The sequence below is a fragment of the Pundamilia nyererei genome, unplaced genomic scaffold, assembly GCF_000239375.1.
Source record: "Pundamilia nyererei isolate P.nyererei 1_Seehausen unplaced genomic scaffold, PunNye1.0 scaffold00373, whole genome shotgun sequence".
NCBI lineage: Eukaryota > Metazoa > Chordata > Actinopteri > Cichliformes > Cichlidae > Pundamilia > Pundamilia nyererei.
In genome coordinates this window covers 77,659-98,575 of record NW_005187774.1, presented here as the reverse complement: position 1 = coordinate 98,575, position 20,917 = coordinate 77,659, and the positions used below count along the sequence as shown (strand labels likewise).

At 44.3% G+C, this 20,917-nt stretch overlaps 3 protein-coding genes across 4 annotated transcripts in view; 1 reads left to right on the top strand and 2 right to left on the bottom strand.

Annotated features, from left to right (window-relative positions):
• The window catches only part of f3a (coagulation factor III, tissue factor a), a 6,255-nt gene extending 1,535 nt beyond the window's left edge, over positions 1–4,720 (top strand). The window contains exons 2-6 of the mRNA XM_005752691.1: positions 570–681; positions 794–987; positions 1,763–1,938; positions 2,030–2,198; positions 4,178–4,720. Of these exons, the coding sequence (XP_005752748.1) occupies positions 570–681; positions 794–987; positions 1,763–1,938; positions 2,030–2,198; positions 4,178–4,311 (785 nt within the window). The 3' untranslated portion in view covers positions 4,312–4,720. The remainder of the gene's footprint in view (positions 1–569; positions 682–793; positions 988–1,762; positions 1,939–2,029; positions 2,199–4,177) is intronic.
• Positions 4,721–6,782: 2,062 nt separating this feature from the next.
• LOC102213917 (tartrate-resistant acid phosphatase type 5-like) lies at positions 6,783–14,475 on the bottom strand. Its single transcript, XM_005752690.1, has 6 exons — positions 14,152–14,475; positions 10,613–10,803; positions 8,956–9,083; positions 8,540–8,731; positions 8,121–8,268; positions 6,783–7,840 (listed from the first exon to the last, which is right to left on the bottom strand). Exons 1-6 carry the CDS (start codon positions 14,225–14,227, stop codon positions 7,601–7,603), a joined length of 975 nt encoding a protein of 324 aa, XP_005752747.1. The 5' UTR covers positions 14,228–14,475; the 3' UTR covers positions 6,783–7,600.
• Positions 14,476–15,768: 1,293 nt separating this feature from the next.
• abcd3a (ATP-binding cassette, sub-family D (ALD), member 3a) overlaps positions 15,769–20,917 on the bottom strand; it is an 18,521-nt gene continuing 13,372 nt past the window's right edge. For both annotated transcript variants that reach the window (XM_013915829.1, XM_013915828.1), the window contains exons 21-23: positions 20,445–20,549; positions 19,618–19,674; positions 15,769–17,239 (exon numbers count right to left, since the gene is read on the bottom strand). In XM_013915829.1, the coding sequence (XP_013771283.1) occupies positions 17,162–17,239; positions 19,618–19,674; positions 20,445–20,549 (240 nt within the window). In that variant the 3' untranslated portion in view covers positions 15,769–17,161. The remainder of the gene's footprint in view (positions 17,240–19,617; positions 19,675–20,444; positions 20,550–20,917) is intronic.

Sequence of the window (20,917 nt, the reverse complement as noted above, 5' to 3'; positions counted from 1 at the left end):
GCATTGAAGGACATGTCCTGGTCAAAAATGACTCCAAGGTTCCTCACAGCGTTACTGGAGGCCAAGGTAATGCCATCCAGAGTAAGAATCTGCTTAGAGACCATATTTCTAGGCTTTTCAGGGCCGAGTACAATAACCTCAGTTTGATCTGAATTGTGAAAGGAGTGAGACAGCTGCACTCTTTGCCCCCAGATAAAGAGGAAGGAGGTACTTACACTCCCGAGGTCTGCAAACAAGCGACGATGTTTCAGACAGATTTGGATCCTCGGTGTAAGAGGGGAGAAGCTGTGGTGTGCTCCGTGGGTGGCACACTTACTGTGGTCACAAAGCAAAGTGCAGCTGGAACAGTCCGTCCGTAAAACTACATGAGTGGGGCCTTTTTCTCCACTGATAAGAGCGCAGCTCTGGGATGTTCACCATGTGAACCTGATGAAATGATGAATCTGAGCACAGTTTGGGTCGTTTTGCTGCTAAAGGGTGTGCAACACTGTGTTAAAGAGCTTCAGTCATTCAGCAGGATCAGTAATGTCTGATTTTCATCATGTGACTGATCCACTCCTTGTTTGCAGGCTCGTATCCACAAGCGCAGAACGTCACCTGGAAATCCACCAATTTTAAAACGGTTCTGGTCTGGGAGCCCAAACCATCCGCGGATTACTCTTACACAGTGGAACTGTCTCCGTAAGTACCATCCACACCTGGCCTCACAGCCCCATCAGTTCAGCTACGGCAGCACGTTTTCATGTATGTGGGTGTTTCATGTAAACTATGTGTAACACGTCATATGTTGCAGGGTTGGTGGGAACGCACAGAGAATCACTAACTGTATCCGGTCGTCACAAACGATGTGCGATCTCTCCACCGCCATGACTGACCCCAAAGCCTGCTACGTAGCTGATGTCCTATCTCAGCCCCCACAGGGGGCGACCTCTGAACTCTCCGAGTTTCCCCACAAAACCTCGCCAAAATTCTGCCCATACGATGACAGTAAGACCCTTTGATATGATTTTTTATAAATCAGAATAACATAGAAATGAAAGCATGCCCGGGAGAGTGCATGAAGCCAGCGCAGGAACAGTTTAACATGGTAACACACCCGCTCTCATGGTCGCCCTCAGTGAGGATGATGCAAAGAAGTCTCACCGTCACACTCACAGGGCTGTTTCCATCATCGGTCCCTGGATCTGTAGACTTTCACAAAGTTGTTGCCCATCCAATAAAGAAATGCCGTCACAGTTTCTCTGTCATCAGGCAGCGGTCTCAAAGCCGAGGTCACCCCTACCTCTGCGCTTGACCTAAACAGGAACACAATGACAGCAGCGCTGCTGCTCGTGTCACACAGACAGGACCCACGTGTTTATTTAGTCGTCCAGTGAACGGCTTCAGAGGAAATAAAGTTTAGTCTTGTTTTACAATGTTCGAAAAGTAAACAAACAAACACTCCTGTTTTCTTGTTTTGTACTACTTGAAGTGTCCTCCAATGAGACGACAGTGTCCGCAGTGGCCCGCAGTGTGACACCCGGTCATCAGGGGTCGTTGTGTCTACAGGTCCAGAGAGCAATGTTAACATAAGCAGATTATTTATGTGATCATTCAGCAAACTCAAAGAAAAGCTGATCATTTTATGTCAACACATAAGCTGTTTGTTGAAGCTGTCATTCTCATTTAGTTCAGTGTAATATTGGAAGGTTAACAGAGACTTCAGTCATCACAGGACACACACGTGCATATCCAGCAGTTTAAAAATACTTCTCCTCCACAGCTGAACTCGACAGGCCCAAGTTCACGCTGGAGGTCAGTGAAGGCAGCGCCACCCTGAACGTGACAGACTCGCCCACTGCCATCGCCAACGGTCACCACCTGCAGACTTTGAGGGACATCTTCTCTGAGCGGCTGCACTACAGAGTCACCTACTGGAAGAATAAGAGCACTGGCAAAGTGAGGAGCACCCACCACAGACTGACAGCACAACAGCAGTCTTTAACATACGTGAATGACATCACGGGCCGTTCCCTTCTGTTGTCCACAGAAAACATCCAACTACAACACAAGTATGATAAAGGTGACTGGCCTGGATCACGGGGAGAGCTACTGCTTCCAGGTCCAAGCCTACATCCCCAGCCGCACTTATGGCAAGCAGCTGGGAGACCTGAGTGCCCCGCAGTGCTCAAAAGACGAGAACCAGACCATCATAGAAGGTGAGCTCTTTATTTCAGCGCAGCACTGACCACGAGCTGCTGACCACGAGCTGCTGACCACGAGCTGCTGACACAGCAGCGGTACAGCAGGATGTGATTTATTTGACTAACAATCGTCTGCAGAAGCCTGTTGACTTGATGAGTAACTTATCATTTTGTGAGGTGAAAATAGAGTTTTCACGAACTCTGTGTTTATTTTTGATGCGGAGGAGATCACTAACTGTTAAGGTTGCAAAAGCTCTGTAAAGTGTTTGAACACTGGGCCAGGCTTTCTTCTCCGGTGTGTGTCTGTGTGGGTGGGAAGCAGCTGGGAGACAGAGGTGAGGCACTAAATCGTGCCTGGATCTGATGGTGTTTATTACACGACTGTGACTCCAGTTCAGTCTACAGAATAAGAGGGCGGGGCCAAAATACCAGAGCTTGCACACAATGCTGTGGTGCTGGGATGTCTGCCTTTGGGACAGGGGGCGCTCCAGGACCCCAGCACATCCACTTCCCACGGCCTCGTGCGGATGTGCGTCCAGAGCGTGTACATCCGTCCGTAAATATTTGGACTATAAATTCACAGCATGTTTATTTATTGTCTGTGTGAAACAGGTGGTCGTCAAGCACCTCCAGAGTTCTTCATGACTAAAACAACATTACATCTACTTTTAATCCAGTTTTATTTATACAACACGTGACCTCAGTGTGCTTTGTATGTGAACAATAACACAAACGTGTTAAAGTGAGCGTTGGTAGTAACGCAAACAAAAACAAGGACATCAGGATGTTTCCCCTCAGACTGTGAAACCTGTGAAAAAAGCACTTTCATTACTCTGAAGCTGTTTGTGATGAACTACAGCTGCAGTGTGCCGTGGCTGCACCGATTCTTAATAGAAATCCCACAGCGCCCCCTACAGGAAGCTGCTACAGTAACAGGCAATAACCCCACACGGAGCCACGTCACTGTGGACTGTCTGTCTGCAGATGTTATTCTGAATTAGCAAACAGTGAAAGTAATCACATTACTCATCACTTTGTTTTGTTTTCAGAGTAATGCGGTATTAATTAGTAAAGTTAAACCAAGTGTGTGAATACGTCATTAATCCTCCGTGGTCACAGCGTCTCCACAGCAGCAAGAACAGTGACTAAATAAATAATACAATATTTTACAAAATATAACAAAACGGCTCTAATTACTGGAACATTGATAGGTATGTACAAATATCATTACCTATGGATAATAATAATGCATTGCATTTATAAAGCGCTTTATTCATCCACACACTGGTGGAGGCAGCTACAGCAGTAGCCACATCGCGCCATCGGCCCCTCTGGCCAACACCAGTAGGTGAAGTGTCTCGCCCAAGGACACAACGACCGAGACTGTCCGAGCCGGGGCTCGAACCGGCAACCGTCTGATTCAAGACGAACTCTCAACTCTTGAGCCGCGATCGCCCCGTTTGTTGAGCGGTTTGTTGAGTCTGCTGGCGTCTGTGAGCCTCCACAGAGGATGGCGCCGACCACAGAGACTCACAGAACATGCTGAGCATTGTCCGACAGATGTTGAAGGACCTCAGAGACGACTGGCCCGTCCTCTAGAGGGCGGTGGTGCTTCTAACCCAGTCCAGGTGTTTTCTGTGTGTACTCTGAGGCATTTATGCTCCTCCACGACGTCCACATCCACCTCCTGGACTGAAACAGGTCACAGGTTTCTTGGTCCTCCCACAGTCCACAGTCTTTGTCACGTTGAGCTGCAGATGATTCTGCTCACACAGCATGCGTGTGACTGTTACACGGTTCAAACACCACACAGAGTCTGCCTGTGAATTTGTGTGAAAAGCTTCAGTGTGGCTTGTACTGTAGTCCTAAGTACTCTGAGTACTTAGGACTACAGTACTGTATAAAAGCCAGCCCATCCGTACTCCCGTGTGGGTCACTGCTTAGAAATGAGCAGTAAAGCTTTGGTGTGACAGACTGTGTTGTGTTTTCCACAGTGTATTCTCCTGCAGTGATCATTTCTGCCATCATCCTCATCCTGCTGCTCACCGGGATCATCATCACCGTCACAGTGGTGTGCTGCAAGCGCAAGAAAAAAGCTGCAAACGGTGAAAAGAAGGGCGTAGTATAACGTATGTGCTTCACTGCACATCTCTGGCGGTACGTTGAACTGGACACACGGACATATGTCGCTCAGCATTCCTCAGCCAAACACTGGACTTTCATTTAGTTTCTGTGAAACAACCTTATTTTTGACACTGGGAAGATGGGAAAACTCTGCTGAAGCCCTGCTACAGTATGTACTGACACTGCAAATACTGCATCTCCTTTCCTGGTGCCTGTGACTACTATAGTAAAATATAACAGCTTATTTTATTTAATTTACAGTCTGCTGTGTAAATGCAAATCATTCTTAGACTGTAGTGGGGATTTTACCTTGAAACACATTTTTATGGAATCAAAATGTAGGATGTATATTTTTGTATGTGGTGTATTTATTTTATTGTGTTTAACTGATATTAAAGACAATAAACATGTTACTCCTTACGTTTGTGCATGTAACTGGTAACAGCAGAGCATCGCTGGGCTTTGGTGGTCATCAGCAACACAACAACATTCAGGGGTCAGCGTTTTGCTGGACGCTGTCTGAGCTGATGCAGGATGAAACCCAGCGCTTGGCTCAGACCATCAGTTTAATACATTTGCTGCAGCAGGCTGGATGTGTCACGTTGTTTATTTACAGATAAATTATAAACAAACACCTTCATTATGTGTTGATTTACTCAGTGCACGTGTTTCTTTTTGTTAGTTTACATTTTCCTGGTTCATTTCTTCACCAGGTTAAAACGGCCGTTTATTATAATGTTACAATCCATGTTAAAATGTAAAATAAGGACGGTTAAAGGATTTAGACAGATATGGAATTTCTTGGAATATGTTTAACGAGTTTTCAAAGAGCATTTAAAATGTATATGGTCCATTTTGACCAGCATCCTGTTTTATTGTGAAAAGCTCATGATTGTAAGAGGAAGTGAATGTGTTTGTGATCAGTTGCTGAGAAAAGCTGTGAGGAAAGTACGAGATGTTAGTCCAAGTGTGTAATTGTGTACGAGCCGGACTCTCTGCTGGTCTTCGTCAGTCGCTGCGAGCAGCTGCTCACTCTCGTTTGAGCATCAAGAGCCTGAAACATCCTGAACATGTCCACTGATGACTCCTTCACACGTAACTCTTATGATCTAGTCCCATTTCTCAGGGCTCATGCTGCTCCATGTGACTGTCTCAGCCACAGATGACAGCTGCAGACATAAAGCTACAGAAAAATGACCTGGTAGCTCACAGACATCATGTCCTCCACCCTCTGGAGACATCAGAGCCTATAGAAGCCATGTCTAATATGAGTCCAAGTTTGACGTTTAAAAGACGTCCACAATGACCACACAGGGACTGTAAATAGCCGCACACGGAGGTGCTACGGATGTGAACACTAGACTAGAGATGGACCGATCCGATATTACGTATCGGTCCGATACTGACCTAAATTACTGGATCGGATATCGGAGAGAAATAAAAAATGTAATGATCCATTAAATATCAAACAAGCACCTCACAGAACTTGCGACATGGCGTAACTCGGCTCATAACCGTAGCAGTGTGGTCATGTGGCTGTGTGTATTAGCCTCAAACCAGCATTTCATCTCCGAGGAAGTTACCCCAGAGAGAAGTAAAGCAAGTGTGTAAGTCCATCTCTGAGTGTTTGTAAAGCTTAACAACCGATATATGGAGCGACTGCCTCTCCTGCTGCTACTTCAATCGTGAAACTGATCAATGATCAGCTGATCGGCTCTCTGGTTTGTTTTTGGCCCACTTTGCAGCAGAAAGAGGAAACCAGCGGCTGAACAACAGCAGCACGTTTAAGCTTGATCAGCTGTTGTTAGAATGTATTTAATATTACTTTCTACTCCAGGATCTTTTTCTACAGCTGACGTAACTGTGCAGGGGCGGATCTAGCAAAGTTTAGCCAGGGGGGCCGATAGGGCATGAACAGGGGAACCTTTTCTTTCTTATTCACATTTAAAATGTTGAGCTTTTAATCAATAATTATCTGAATCTTACACCCAAAGTTTTAATCTGCTGTAAAATATATAGAAGTCCATCACTGTATATAGTAACTGTTAAGTCTAATATACTCTAGTAAGCTGTAGTACTTTTTCCTTTGGGAACCATCTGTGCTGTTCTGTAGAAGAAAGATGTTGAATCTATTTAATTATTCTTGAAAAATAATTGATTTCTGTGCATGTTTTTCACACTGCATCAAATTAAGGTTGATTACGTCGATTAAGCATCATGAGGTGGAGCGTGAGGGGTGGTTCCCTATTTTTTTATTAGGTTATTAGGTTGCTTAATATTTCTGCTAAGTACTCTTTAAAATATTAGGGTAGGGAGGATGGAGCAGGTTTAAGTTCATTAGATTGATCAGTGTTGCTGAACTATGATATATTTTGGGTGCAGTGTGTTTTTTGCATACAGGAGTAACAGAATAGCTTTAGTGTTGTTGTTTATTTACACTAGAGTATGAACTCATACAAAAAGCAGCACGATATTAAAAAACAGTTTTATTGATTAAAAACACTATATCGGATTCATCAGTGGGACTGGACTCCATATATTACAAAGACGTATTAGGGACACATTAAGAGAAAAATGTTGTCAATCGTTCTGAGAAAAAAGTAGAAAGTGTATTTCAAGAAAACAAGTACTTCTATTACTTTGTGCTAACATACTGATTCCAGAGGGAACGTTGCACATGTTCTAAAGAACAAAGCTTTGACGTCAGCCGCAGTCAGGTAGCTTCATTATAGATGATTATCACCATCATCATCATCAATCACAGCATCTGATCGATAACTGATCAGGAGCCGATCAGTGCTTAATTATTTTTAAACCGTCTGTGACTATGAATGTGAAACTGAATTTACATTAAATTTGTTTAACAAAAGCAAAGAAAACAATGCTGATGGTTCCAAAATAGTAACGAGGACGTTATTCTTCACACAGGCTGCTTTTCTGTAACCGAAGCAACAGTACTCAACAAAGTAACTGCAGTGTTATTGCAGCACCTTTAACTTACAATATAAAGTGCCCTGAAGCGGCTGCTGTTGTGATGTGGCATCATATATGTTTCCCTACATATTCATATGCAGGTATGTACACATACACGCTGATCTATTCATAAAGATTAGAAGTGAAAAGCATTACATTTGAAACTGTTATTGATTAAACAGCTGTTTACTTTCACAATAATTAAAAGTTGTAATTAAAATGAAGGTTTTATCTTTACAGAGTGCCAGAGTACATGACACAAAGCTGTGCAGCACATGAACAAACATGGCTGTTCCTGATGGTTACCGATCTCTGCGGCCTCAGACTTTGCGTTTTGGCAGCTCAGCCTGGTAAACACATTTCCCATCTGTCTGCATGTAACTGACTGTCATCTGACGCTCAGTCACTTGGAAGAAAGCCACGCCTCCTGCTGTGTGATTGACAGGACTGGAAAAGAGCTGCCAGGACGGAGGGACACTGCTGATGTGACGAGTGGAATGGTCACTGACCATCCCACTCCCGCTGACAACATAGGAGCTCCCATCATCCTCTCTGATGAACTGTTGGAGGAGAGAACAGAGAAACTGCGTCTTCTTTTGATGGGTTGGATTGTCACACTTTCTACACAAAGATCAGGAACTAGCATCTCTTTGTTTAACATTAATATGATCTCCTCTGGTTTGGGCCACAGAAACTGATCAGCAGTCAGAAACACTTGGTCAACACATCATAGCACAGGACTGGTTGTCCCAGCAGGTCAGTGCGATGGACTGAATATAATGGAGACACTTCACTCCCTTGCTTTAACTGGTGAACGTGATGTTCTGTATGTGAACACACCTGCAGATCATGATCATGGCCACACAGGTAAACGGTGACTCCGTACTTCTTCAGCAGAGGCCGTAGTTTGTCGACTAGACAGGCTGTAGGTCCGTGATTGCCAATAGACCACACAGGATAATGACCAGCCACCACCACATAGTCAGACCTGCACAAGCCAGACAGCCTTTAAACTCCCACACAGAGGGACCAGCAACACCAGCAGAGCTAACTGGTTTAAACTGCTGGGTGTATGTTTCCCTCTCTTTGATGCTCTTCTTTATTTGGTTTTCTGTACACTGTATATTTATTTAAATCCTCATTCTGCGTAATATTTGTCACACAGTTGTATATCAAACCTTTAATAAATCACAAATGTATCTTTGTATTGAGTGACATCTGTGCAGATAACTGGTCAAACGAATCTGTGTTTGAATCACCTGCTGCTGGCCAGTTTAGCACTGATCCAGTTCCACTGGTTTGCTGCTGCCGTGGAGTCTTCTGGTCCCACAGGCTGGACCTGGTCATTGGTGTTTCCACAGAGCACCACCGTATCAATCATCAGGATGCTCACTGACACGTTTGTGTGTGGAACAGTAAACTGAAGATCGTAATAAAGAGCTGGGTAATTCCTACAGAGACAACACATCATAACGTCCAAGCAACACGGAGGTCTGGACCCTTGAATCATCTCAGTTATCACAGAAACGAGTGTACAAAACATCAGAGCACGTTTCAGCAACGTCTGAAACACGATTTTAATGCAAGTCACATGATAAGTAGTTCAGGTCAAAGCTACAGGTGTAAGAAGACTGACCTTCTCACTCAAACCTTGTCTGTATTGCTTGATATTTACCATCGGTGGGATATGTTAGAGTAAGCCATTTGTGCTGAGATGTTGCCGATATGGTCGTGGTTTCCAGCAGTTAGGTACCACTGTATATCCAGTAGAGATGGCTGCGAGAAGACACCTTCAAACGTGTTCTGTGGAGGAGAAATACCTCACAGTTTATGTCTGTGTAGGCTCTCAGTCCAGCTCATGGTAGTCTAAGAAGCTTTGAAAGTACTGGACTCCTTCTGTTTCACCTGTCATCAAAGAAGCTTCTGCAAGTCTAAAACCTGAGGTATTTAAACCCAAGAGAGTCCCTGACCCACTGTGGATTTATTCCACAAACATGAGTGTGCCATGGGCTCCCCAGTGTCACCCATTATAGCCAAGCTTTACATGGAGGAAGCGGAAAATAAAGCACTTAGCCACTGGCACAGATACGAGGATGACACCTGGGTCAAAATCAGAACCCAGGAAGTAGAAGCCTTCACTGCTCACATGAGCTCTGTGGATAGAAACACACCAGGGCAAAGGATAACTGTTCACTGTTTCTGGACTGTGCCGTGCACACGGAGGTGAACGGAAACCTCAACACTGACGTTTACCAGTTTACCAGGACATCTGCATCTCAAGGACAAAGGTCTTTCGAGGATGTCAGTGTTCACATTGTGGGCAGAGAGTTATCTATGTCCACTGTGAATAATCATCTTTAAATAAAGGCTGCCTTACATCACCAACTGTCTGCTGGCTACGATGCAGTTTCTCTTCCAGGTGCCTGACATTTACATCAGGTAACCTCAACAGGTCACATGACAGGGTAAGGCAAGGTTCCACCTGAAACATACTTATCACGCCTCCGTTCTTGTATCACACCGTGACTCACGTGACGAGGCTCGTGATCACTAGTGGGTCAACAACTCTTAGCCTGCAGTCTGTTAGACTGATGATAGCGTTAACAAGCTGCTAGCTGCAAATAATCATGTGCAGTTCTGAAAGCAGACTATGACCTCACCTCAACTAATGCCAGCTCGGTGGTGAGTAGCCTCAGTAACACTAATAAATCACACAGCAGCAGTACATTCACGTAGTTGTAAAAGCATGACAATAGTAATCCAAAGTATTCAGAATCCCTTACTCACATTGAGTAACTGAACAGAATATGTTACAAACTACATTTTGGGGCATGTATTCTGTAATCTGTAGTGGAATACGCTTTAAAAGTAACCTTCCCAACACTGGGTACCAGTACTGTCCCTCCAGTCTTCACTTTGCAGGGAATATGGTGATCGTGTGTTTCTTTGGAAATCTCAAGCCACATTTTGCAGCTTTCTGGAGTCCAGCAGAGCTAAACATGGACAAGCTTCCTGTTGCTATGGGTTTCTTTTGGTTCTCTTACCTATTGTGAAGTTCACAAAGAAACTGTCAGTGAATAAATTATCCCTGCTCATCTTCACTGTAAAAGAGTGAAGCAACACCAGTGAGAAGTGCTAAGTACAAATCTAAAACTATGCGTTTGATTTGTAACATTTTAGTTTTTAGCCAAGGAAATGACATCACCCTGCAGAATCCTTTAGGGTAGACTAAACTCTGAAGAGATGCTATTCATCGCAAAGTCTGGGGCTACAAGAAGAGCTCAACAGAATATATCAACAGCTGTTAATGCATGGGTCCTGATATGATATACCTTGAAGCGTGGGTCTTCCACATCCTTGACGCCGCTAAAATAGAAGTGATCTCCAAGGCTGAGAACAAAGTCCACCCCCTCGGATTGGGCCAGTCTATCCATCTCTGCAGCAATATCTTTCTCTTGAGCAGTGTAGTAAGGAGGAAAAGGCAGCCCACCCCAGTCTGCAAGCACCACAAAGTTCAGCACACCTACAGACAATGAAGACACTTTTCTCAACACATGCGCACCATCCACAGACAGATACATACATGTGAATGGTTTTGTGGTTTAAAAACTATGTGTGAAATGCCTTAATGAAAACAAATGGTGAACATTCAAACAGACAGGCCCTGGCCAGATGGTGGATTCACACCCACAACCTTCTTCTTTATTACTTTGGCTGGGCAACAACAGCACTAAATATTGTGCCCCATGCTGCCCTCTAGTGGTGCCATGTGACCTAAATCAGTGGTTCTCAACCGTTTCACAATGAGTACCACCTCAATAAATATATGGCTCTTAAAGTACCACCCTTATGACTGACATTAAAGTACAGTAGTATGGGCCTATTTAACACCACATACAGTTTACACAAGACAATTTTATTTCTTATATGAATGAATTTTATTTCAACTTTCATAAACAGGACATGACAAGTGATAATAATAACAACTGTATATATACTGTGAATGTTTTAATGCAGTATACTGCATTAAAACATTCACAGCAGGTGGGATAGCCAATCTTTAAGTGATGACCCGATGAAACCTGCGTCAGTCCAAACTACTCTGAGATTATTAAGGCTGTTGTGTTTTCAACTTGTTTTAATGCTTTCGATCTTGTTCTGTTTAATCTGATCAAGCCCTGTTGGCCTCTCTCGGATTTTATTACCACGGTTCATTTTAAAGCTCAGTGTTTAAACCCTTACGATGTAACTCCAGCCCATGCAGCAGTATATGAATGACTAACCTCGTATTGCAGTTGTTCTCCTGACTGAAGTTTGGTCCGTTTACAGCATCCTGTCATGCGACTGCCAGGGGCGTAATTTCCAGAGGGATTAGGCGGGTTATGACCCCCCCCTCCCCCGCCATTAATCAGACCCAACCAATATACCCCCCCAATAAAATTATGAATTATCTTGCATACAGTAAATAAGGCTGTTGATTTTCTTTACTCATTTCAGTTATTACCAGCAAAATAGTTGAATGTTTAATCATCTGGGAATTTACTCAGATTTATTTATTTATTTAGACAGAGATCTTGACCCCCCAAATGTTCAGCACAAAGTTACGCCGATGGCGACTGGATTTGTCCCTAACGATTGGGAACCCTCACGTTAACTTTTACAGAGTGGAAAAAAGTTAGCGTTCATCCTCCATCTTCACTGTTTGTGTTATGCTAACATAGCTGTGTAGTTAGCGGTCACGTAGCACATCATTATATACCAGCTAGCCCAACTTCAGTAACCCTACAAACGTCACTGCTGTTTAGTTTTCTGTCTTCATTTATGTTGGAAGTGCTAGCAGAGCTGTACGGTTTAATTTTTGTTGTGGTGATTAAGCTGCCGGATTTTTGGCTTCACAACTCTTCGTGGTCCGTGGACATCGAACCTCAGTTTGCTCTTTGTGGCATTTCAGAAACTAAATAACACCATGTGGTGGCCTCGCTGGATCTGGTGCGATGACCCGCTGTGTGATGACCCTTCTCTGGGCTCCCCCCACCCAAGGGAAATTCACCGCTCTCAAGGCGCTGCTGCTGCGCCGCTACTCCCTCTCCGATGCAGAGCGGGCCAAGATACTCCTCTCTCTCTCAGGCCTGGGTGATGGTACCGCTCTTGAGCTCATGGAGCGCACGCTGTCCTTGCTAAGAATGGATGATGGCGGATTTCTCTTCACTCACGTCTTCCTCTGACAGTTGCCGGCACCAGTGCCAGCTGGCCTCGCCAACTCCCCGCTGCTGGCCTTGGAGGATTACCGCTCACTTGCAGAAGAACCAGATCGTATTCTCCTGGCTACTAGGAGCTTTGGCATCCAGGTGATAGTTCCGACGGCATCTCCTGCCCACCCACTGATTCTCCCGGGCTGACTCATCGATGCTGGCTGGGATCGTGGCACGGTGGCGCCTTGGAAAACAGCTGTGTTTTTACCAACAGCATTTTGGCACCACAGCACGGCGCTGTCTGCCGCCTTTGCAGGTTCAAGGCCCAGGGAAACGAGCCTGCCAGCGCTCTGTAGCGGCTGCGACCGCTGGCGATAAGGAAAGGCTGCTCTTCATAGAGAACTCATGCTCAGGGAGACGTTTTTTGGTTGACTCGGGCTCCCAGAAGAGTCTCGTGAAGTCTCAAGTCGTCTTTGCAAACCTCCACAATGGTATATTCTTTAATCCTAAAAACAATTGGAGATTTCCTGCATACCACTAGAGAGAGCCCAAGTACCACCAGGGGTACGCGTACCACAGTTTGAGAATGACTGACCTAAATAACACTACAGCTAACCGCGCTAACACCGTGCAGCCCCACGCATTGGGCAATCCGTGCTAACTTGCTAACGAAGATTTGCTGGGTTAATGCAGTTATGGCGTTAAGGTCATTTTAAGGAGATTAACGCTGACAGCACTAATAAAAACACATGTTTTGATGTTTTTTTTTTAATTTAAATGGTGTGCGAAAGTCTCAAGACATCTCATTCCTTTATATTTTGCTTCCAAGGAGTCAGATTGTTGCCAGACTTTGCATTTTTCTTTTTCAACACAGCACTCGTGTGCTGGCTCATGCCCTGCCCACCTCATGTTTGGGAGACTGTAATACCATTCTCTTTGCTCTCCTCAGAAACAAACTTCTCAGTTGGCTCCACATGGTACAGATGGTACATCTACACAAATCTGCACCAATGACTGTTGCACCCATTCTCAGCTTCACTAGCTCCCTATATCCACATTGTATTCAGTACAATATTTTGGTTCTTTGACTCTGACCTCCTTCAGCCTTAGACTCCTTCTCATGTCCTCTGCTCAATCAGCTGCTCCTCACGTCAAACTGGACACTTCACATGTTGGAGTCTTTCGCTGCGCTGCACCTTGACTTTGAAATTCATAACTACACCTTCAACAGCTCGACTCTGACAGAGTCAAATCTCAGCTCAAAACTTAACATTTTCATTTGCATGTCAACTCTAATCATCCTTAACTTTTTAGTATTCCTATCTTCTAAAACTGTTCTTGTTATTTTGTGTTGTAGGGGGCCAACAAATAAATATTATCGTTATTATAACGCTGACCTATCAGTCATTCAAGCCTTATAAAGGTACCCAGCTCAAGGGATGAACCAATGATGCAGCTACACTAAACACACAACTTGGCAAATACCCTGTTTTGTAACTTTGGGCACTTTATTAGCAGCCTGTCACAACAAGGAAACAAAGTAATAATAATATGTTTAAGCTCAAATATGAGGCTCGAACCTGACAGTCCATAATCATGACTCTTCATGTACTTCCTGTGTGACAGGTCATCACACTGTAAATCTAACCTAACACTGACTAACATAAGCAGCAGCCTACCTTGTTCCACAGCGTCGAGGCCTTTCCACAAGTTATGAAAGCTTAGAATCAACACTATACACATGAGCCTGTCCATGGCTTCACTGTGCTCCCGTTTAAAACCGAAACAAACCTGAAACTTCCTGCATCAGGCCGGGCGAGAAAAACAGGATATCAGCTGATCAGCAGGTCAAAGTACAAACTGACTGCAGTTGCTCTAAGCAGACACGTTGTGACACACTGCAGTGAGTAAAAGTGCAGACCTTCACACGGATCTTGCAGTATTTTCTGCTCTGCATGAAATGATTTTAAAGGAAGCTCTAAAGACAAACCTCTGAAAAAAGCAAAAACATAACGAGATTAAACACCTGTGTGGGTGTTTCCTGTGGTTACAGTGTGCAACTTTTATTATACTATCATTCAAGGCTAACGACGACAGCAATTCCTAAATTAGAGTAATTTAACTAAATACAGGCTGTGCAGAGAGCGCTGTGCTGACTGGTGCACTGACAGGGTCACAGCAGTGTGATGTTGTCACCCTCCGTGGAAAAGCAAGAGATAGTGATGATGTTCTGTAACAATCCCACCCAGCCGGGGACCGTCCACCCTCCAAGATAACCATGCTCGTTCCAGTAGGAAGTGAATTCACTTTCACTGATGTAGTGCCAGATAGTTTCTTCACTTCAGTCATCCCCTCTGATAAACAACACCCACGTATCAATAACAGAAAATGTGACATTGGTAGAAAAAAACTTGGTGTTTCATGGATGCTGCACAACTCACAGCTGCATTGTCCTTGTAATTGTGTTACTATTTATGGGCAAATAAGAGAAACATTGTTACAACAGAAATAAAATCAACCAAGACATTTAGTTCTTTTGTGGTAATTTTATGAAAAGCAATGTTTTTAAGTTTCTTAAAAATAGAGATGGTGAATCCAAACTGGGAGAACTTCAAAGGAAGCCAGTACAGGAGAAGTCTGCTCCCTGCCAGTACTCACTGTGGCCTTTTGGATCAACTCAAAGCTTTTCAGGGAGTTTTTAGGACTTCCTGTTGACAGCGATTACAGATAGAAGTAATGAACGTATGAAGAAAACCAGTCCTACACATTTATATTTTGGTACATGGACTGGCTCTCATGCACCGCCTGTCTACTCTCAGCACTTTATACAAGAGTCCTCATCCACCCCGTTTATAGAATCACGTTTTTCCATGTTTAACTGAGCTCAGGTAGAGAACAGGGTTGATGTGCAAGGCTGTAGCAACTACAGTGTGATGATATGGAAACAGCGTCTGAAACTAGGGTGAAGACAGATGTCGTGATCAGCAAGCAGCAGTATGGATTCTTGGTCTCAACGCTGATGGACAGGTTGAGCTGCAGTGAGAGTGGAGAGCCAGGAGGGGTGGAGGTATGTGCTGGATCGCTTTCAAGATCGACCTCCATCACTGCAGAGCAGCTCTTGCTACCCGTGTTGAGTTCCCCAAAAAAGTATTTTTGTATGATTCTGAAGTTATTATTTTTAACCTGTGGCAGTTCAACACTTTGCACCATTTCATTCGTTAAACGAATAACTGGAAACGTTGGGCTGTTCTAAAACGTTACAAATCCATCTCTCTGTGGATGCACAGACACAAAAATCGTTTCTACAACTCTTTATTTTATTAATCTGAGGTGAGATAACATTAATTATAGAAAATACCAACACAGTTAAGGCTCCCCTTTACATTTTTAAAACATTAGTATAAGGTACAAACCCCCAAGACAAACACAGTCCCACCACCCACAGAATCTACATTTCATTCATGGAAATTAGTAATGACACATCGGGAAGGGAAATGCTCAAAGTCATGATTTGGTGTTTAAGTGTGGACCAGTTTTATCATCACTGATCAAAAACAGGAGAAGGTGCAGCTTGACAACCACCAGGTTCAAATGACTGAGCCCCAGAACCACAGCTCGTGCCGTTACCAACAGTTTTTCATAAAAACGCTGCACTGAGCTTAACGAGCTGCATTCTGCTTCTCCATCTCTCCACTGTTCGTTTGTCCGATCACACAGTCAAGATATTCAGACCAGCTTTCTAAACAAGAGCAAAGTTCTGGAAAACTACAGGCTGCCGTCTGTGACAGCACTTATAATGTGTTTAACAAGAAACAACCACAGGCCTCGATAACTTTGTCCCACAGCCACAGAAAAAGTCATCGAGCAAACTTGTTTTAACTCCATGACACATTTAGACGGCCTTTATCCTTCGGCTTTGAGAGCAGGGGAAACAGCCAGTAATGACAGAAGCAGCAAGCACATTTATGCCATCAGATAAGGGGTCCCTCCCCACAAACTCCCACAGGTATTATGACCCACAGCTACATGTGAAAGTTGAAATGCTTGCTGGCGTCGTCACCTGTGGGTGGAGTGCAAGATGTCCCCCTGGTACCACAATTGAAAACAACAAACAAAAACAAATAAGCAGTCATTGTGAATCTGAACCAAGTTTAGCTAAAGGTTAGCCGAGAGCGAGGCGGACCCAGAGTGAGAAATGTGAGTGGTTGCAACAAGGCGAGATGTCCTGTGTGACGTGTTTGTGATGCCACAGGATCCGCCTCCTCACAACTGCTTCCATAAATGAGCTCATTAAAACATTAATTACGAGTGAAGGACCGTCCAACGGTCAACTCTCATCTTCAGTCAGAAGCTCCCAGACAGACACATGTAGGCAGCATCACACTCACATGAAGAACAGCTCCTGCTCCTCATTACAAGCAAACCTGGTACTGTTATGATCCATGACTGCAGTGGTGACACAGTAGCATGAGTCTACTTCTTAGTGTGAAATAGCCTAAAGGCTGGAAACAGACGTTTGGCAGTGGACAAATTATTGTTTCGACAGGACAACAGTGATAAGGATTTAACAGTGCGTAGTTTGAACTGCTGCCACGAGTGCAACCCACCCAACAAAAACACTAAACAGAAAGAACACAGGACGGGTTTCTAAATCAACAGGAAGTCTGCGCCAGTGTCAGCAGCTGGTAGTTATGAACCAAACTCGACTGTTTCCTCTGTGATGGGCTTGAACTCGTAGTTTCCTCGTCCATCCATGTGCAGATAATACTACAGGACAGATCCAGAAACACAGAGTGAGTGTGGGAAGGAGAGAAATAAAGAGACCAGTGGGTTAAAACACATTTACCAATACAAAGATGTCGTTTACAACAGCAAAGAGATCAGTTACAAATGTAACCACGTGTCAGATGGTTAGGGAACAGTAAGCACCAAGATCAACATGTTTCTGTACACACATGAAGAAGAACTGGGAGGTCCGTCACTATTCACAGGTTACTCTACAGTGACACAAAGACTTTGTTGTCATTGGTTGACTATACTGCACAAACTAATGAGCAGTAACCCAATGAGACATCAAGGAGGCTCAGGATAAGCTCACTCATAAAAGCACCAGCACGTCGTAGCATTGACCGTTTCACTGACGTTAGCATAGCGGTGACAGCAAGGATCCGAGCACAGCTTCAACCAATAGGATTCCTCTCTTCATGATCGCGACCAATAAGATCAAGAGACTCAGCGGCCAACATTACACAGTGTGTGGCACATCACATACTGTACAGTTTATCAACACTGGACATCGTAATGACTCTGCTTCTAATCATAGTGAGTAGATGAGGGGGGAAGCTTTGGTGCCCCTGAAACAACAAACCACCCTGAATACAGTTGGTGTGAAGCCTTAATCACTGACCGTTACAGACGTGTTAGTCTGAACTGTGCACAGACTCACTCAAATCTGCACTATGAGTGGTCTGCTCAGCCTCAACAATGAAGCCGAGCGCTGACACAATGACAGGATCTGCACTTTCAGGGCTCGCAAATGCGACCAAATTTTTCAGTGGTGCGGCTAAAAATAAATATTTGGTTGCACCTGTGCGACCAACTGTTCGGGTAACAAAAAAAAAAAGTCTCTGCAACTCTCCGTGTGGTCAACAACAGACACACATTATGCCCCTATCGTGGACTAAACCAATCAGAGATAGTGAGGGGCGGGACCTCTCTGATTGGCCGTGGTCCAGTTGAAAGTGCAGGTGGAAGAGAGAGGTGAGTAGCTTGAATAAAGCGATATCGATTCATTAACGGACTCCACACAAAGACGTAAACACAGACCCGACGCATCAGAATCAGCTTTGTCTTTCTCGGCTTTCTCACCCGACGGCCCGTGGACGGACACGCTGTCGGAGCTCAGCGATCCTGATGCGTCCGGTCCGCGCTGTGATTACGTCTTTTTGCGCTGATTCTGAGCTGCAGGTTTTGTCTCTCCAACCAAAATCCACCGAGCCAGCAGCAAAAGAAGCAGCAAACTGCGCTTCACATTTGATCAATGTCGTCATGAATTCTGCTGTTTTGCTTCCACGACTATTAAAAAAATAAAAAATAAAAATCACACTTTCTGCACAGCTCTCTCTCTCTGTACTTCAGGAACAGTTTCCCGTCTCAAATCTGTTTTCTGCATTATTCACTGGCTTATTACCCACCAGTCTACCGTTGTTCACAGCGCTGTGGCTGCTGTCTTTTTCTTTTTTCACTTAAATGACCTCAGACAAGAAAGCCTGATTTCTGCTGTTCACTACTGAAGAAATGCAAACTTCTTAAAATTATGCAAATTTGCAGAATATTGTAGAATATTTTTAAGGTTATCTGCTATAAAAAGCCAGACAAGGAAAATCTCCTTCATGTTTTTCTGTGTTTTATTCTCAGTTACTTTCACACAAAGGCATCTGCTGTGATGTTCACAATTCTGATGAAGTCAGTGCTGATAAATGATCAGAATTATAATATTTCTGACTGTCTGAGGCTAAATTGAATCAAATCAGGACTGAGAGAACCGGAATCGAATGGATTATAGAAATCAGTGATGATACCCAGCCCTAGTGAGCAGCCTAGGCCTGAGAGAAGTGGATGTAGCTGTGGGTAATAAGAAAAGATGAAAAGAATTATTGATAACTTTTTTTGTTAAGTTAAGGCCTGATCCGTCTGAAATTCATAGCCAGCTCTGACACGGTGCCATCAATCTTTGAACGCTGAAAAAGCACAGTGTATCCAGGAAACACATTATATGCTGCGATAAATGCACTGCCCAAGTGTTCCCTCTACCACTGCCTTTCAGCAGCAGACAACAGCAAACAGGTCGTCAGAGGAGCCGAGATGATGATTAAGTTTAACATTTTCTACAATATTGACAAAGCACTTTAAGCACAAGATTGTCAGTTAATAATTTAGAAATGAATATTGTCTGTATGGACTTCCCCCCCAAAGAAAGTGCACATGTAAAACTGCGGTGTTAAGCGATGCGGTTGAAAAATTTGAGTGCGCCTAACTTTTGTGCGGGTACGCCTAAATTTTTTAAGTTAGGCGTACCGGTGCGCCCATGTCAAAAAGTTAGTCTAGAGCCCTGGACTTTGAATCATAAGAACATCCAGTCCTACCTCATGATGTTTCCACAGGGATTTCCTGTGAGACACAGTGAACAAGGTGATGCCCACCTGTTGAGATAAAAAACAAACCCCCGTTTTAAAGAACACCATGGTGAGATTTCGCCACATCATCTCCAACCCTGCTGCAAAAGCTCATAGTGTGTTACGGCCCCAGCAGTGCCTCCTTTCAAATGGACCTGTTCATACAGCTGACCCCCATCAGAGTTTAAAGGTACTTCAGGCCAGAGAAAGGTGAGCTCTAGTGCCAGAGAGCCTTGTTGGGTAGCAGCCAGTGAGCTGTGTGGTGGCTGATTAACTAACTAACCCTTCTGACTTCAGCTTTTTGACCAACACCTCAGTTTTGTTGCTCTTTCTTTAAAGCTGATAGCAGCTTCTGCGTGTCTGAGTTTAGTTAGTAGTAGAAGCTGCATGCTCAGGACTGGCTGAGCCCTCTGAGGTTGATCTGGATTCAGTGACTTGACAGCTTCAGTTTAGACTGACAACAGTTAAAGGAGGGCGCTGGACAGATGCTATTCTGAAAGCAATGAATTCAGATCAAGGTCAGTCCCTGACATCACTGAGAAGTCAAACTAACATTTAACTGTTCAGTTTCTGTAAACAGGGAAACTTCTAGAAACCAATGAATTCCAAGATGCACTTTGATATGACTGAATGAAGAAATGATTAAACTGGACGGGAGGAGTCGTGCCAGTGAGCAGGTTCACATAATTTAGTCACTCTCTAACTGGCCCCAGTTCAGCAGAGCCCCCCAACAAATGTGGGTCCAGATGTAAACGAATGTGCACATGTGCTATATTTATGTATATGCAAAGACATACCGTCCTGCAATGGGTGTAGATGTAATCCTCAACATCCACACTCACTGCACTGGTGCACTCATCCAGGATCGCAAACTGGGGCTTGTGGTAGAACAGTCTGGCCATCTACATGAAATAGATGTGTTAGGTAAGTCAGTCACTGCTGTTCCAAAAGTTGACCAGTTGACTGAAAATGATACTCAAATCCATAGCCACAGGGCAACTCCTGCATCACCCTGCAGGTTTAGGTGTGAGATTAAAGCGCTCCTTCAAATGCGTCTGTTAGCAAGCAGAGAAGGGCTTTCATCCCCCGCAGGCCCGACCCCGCAGAGGGTGATCGCCCAAACTTCATGCATCTGCCAAACCATGACTGGTTGGGCCAGAAAAACAAAGGAGCGACAGTGGAGGTGACAGTAGAGGTGTCAGTGGAGGTGACAGTGGAGGTGTCAGTGGAGGTGTCAGTGGAGGTGACAGTGGAGGTGACAGTGGAGGTG

Excerpts from the sequence above, each read along its gene's own strand:
- LOC102213917 (XM_005752690.1), bottom strand. The coding sequence starts at position 14,227 with ATGGACAGGCTCATGTGTATAGTGTTGATTCTAAGCTTTCATAACTTG. Across the intron at positions 8,732-8,955 it reads TCTAACATATCCCACCGATG|GAATTACCCAGCTCTTTATT; the intron begins GTAAATATCAAG and ends TTGTCTCTGTAG. Across the intron at positions 7,841-8,120 it reads GCCATGATCATGATCTGCAG|TTCATCAGAGAGGATGATGG; the intron begins GTGTGTTCACAT and ends CTCCTCCAACAG.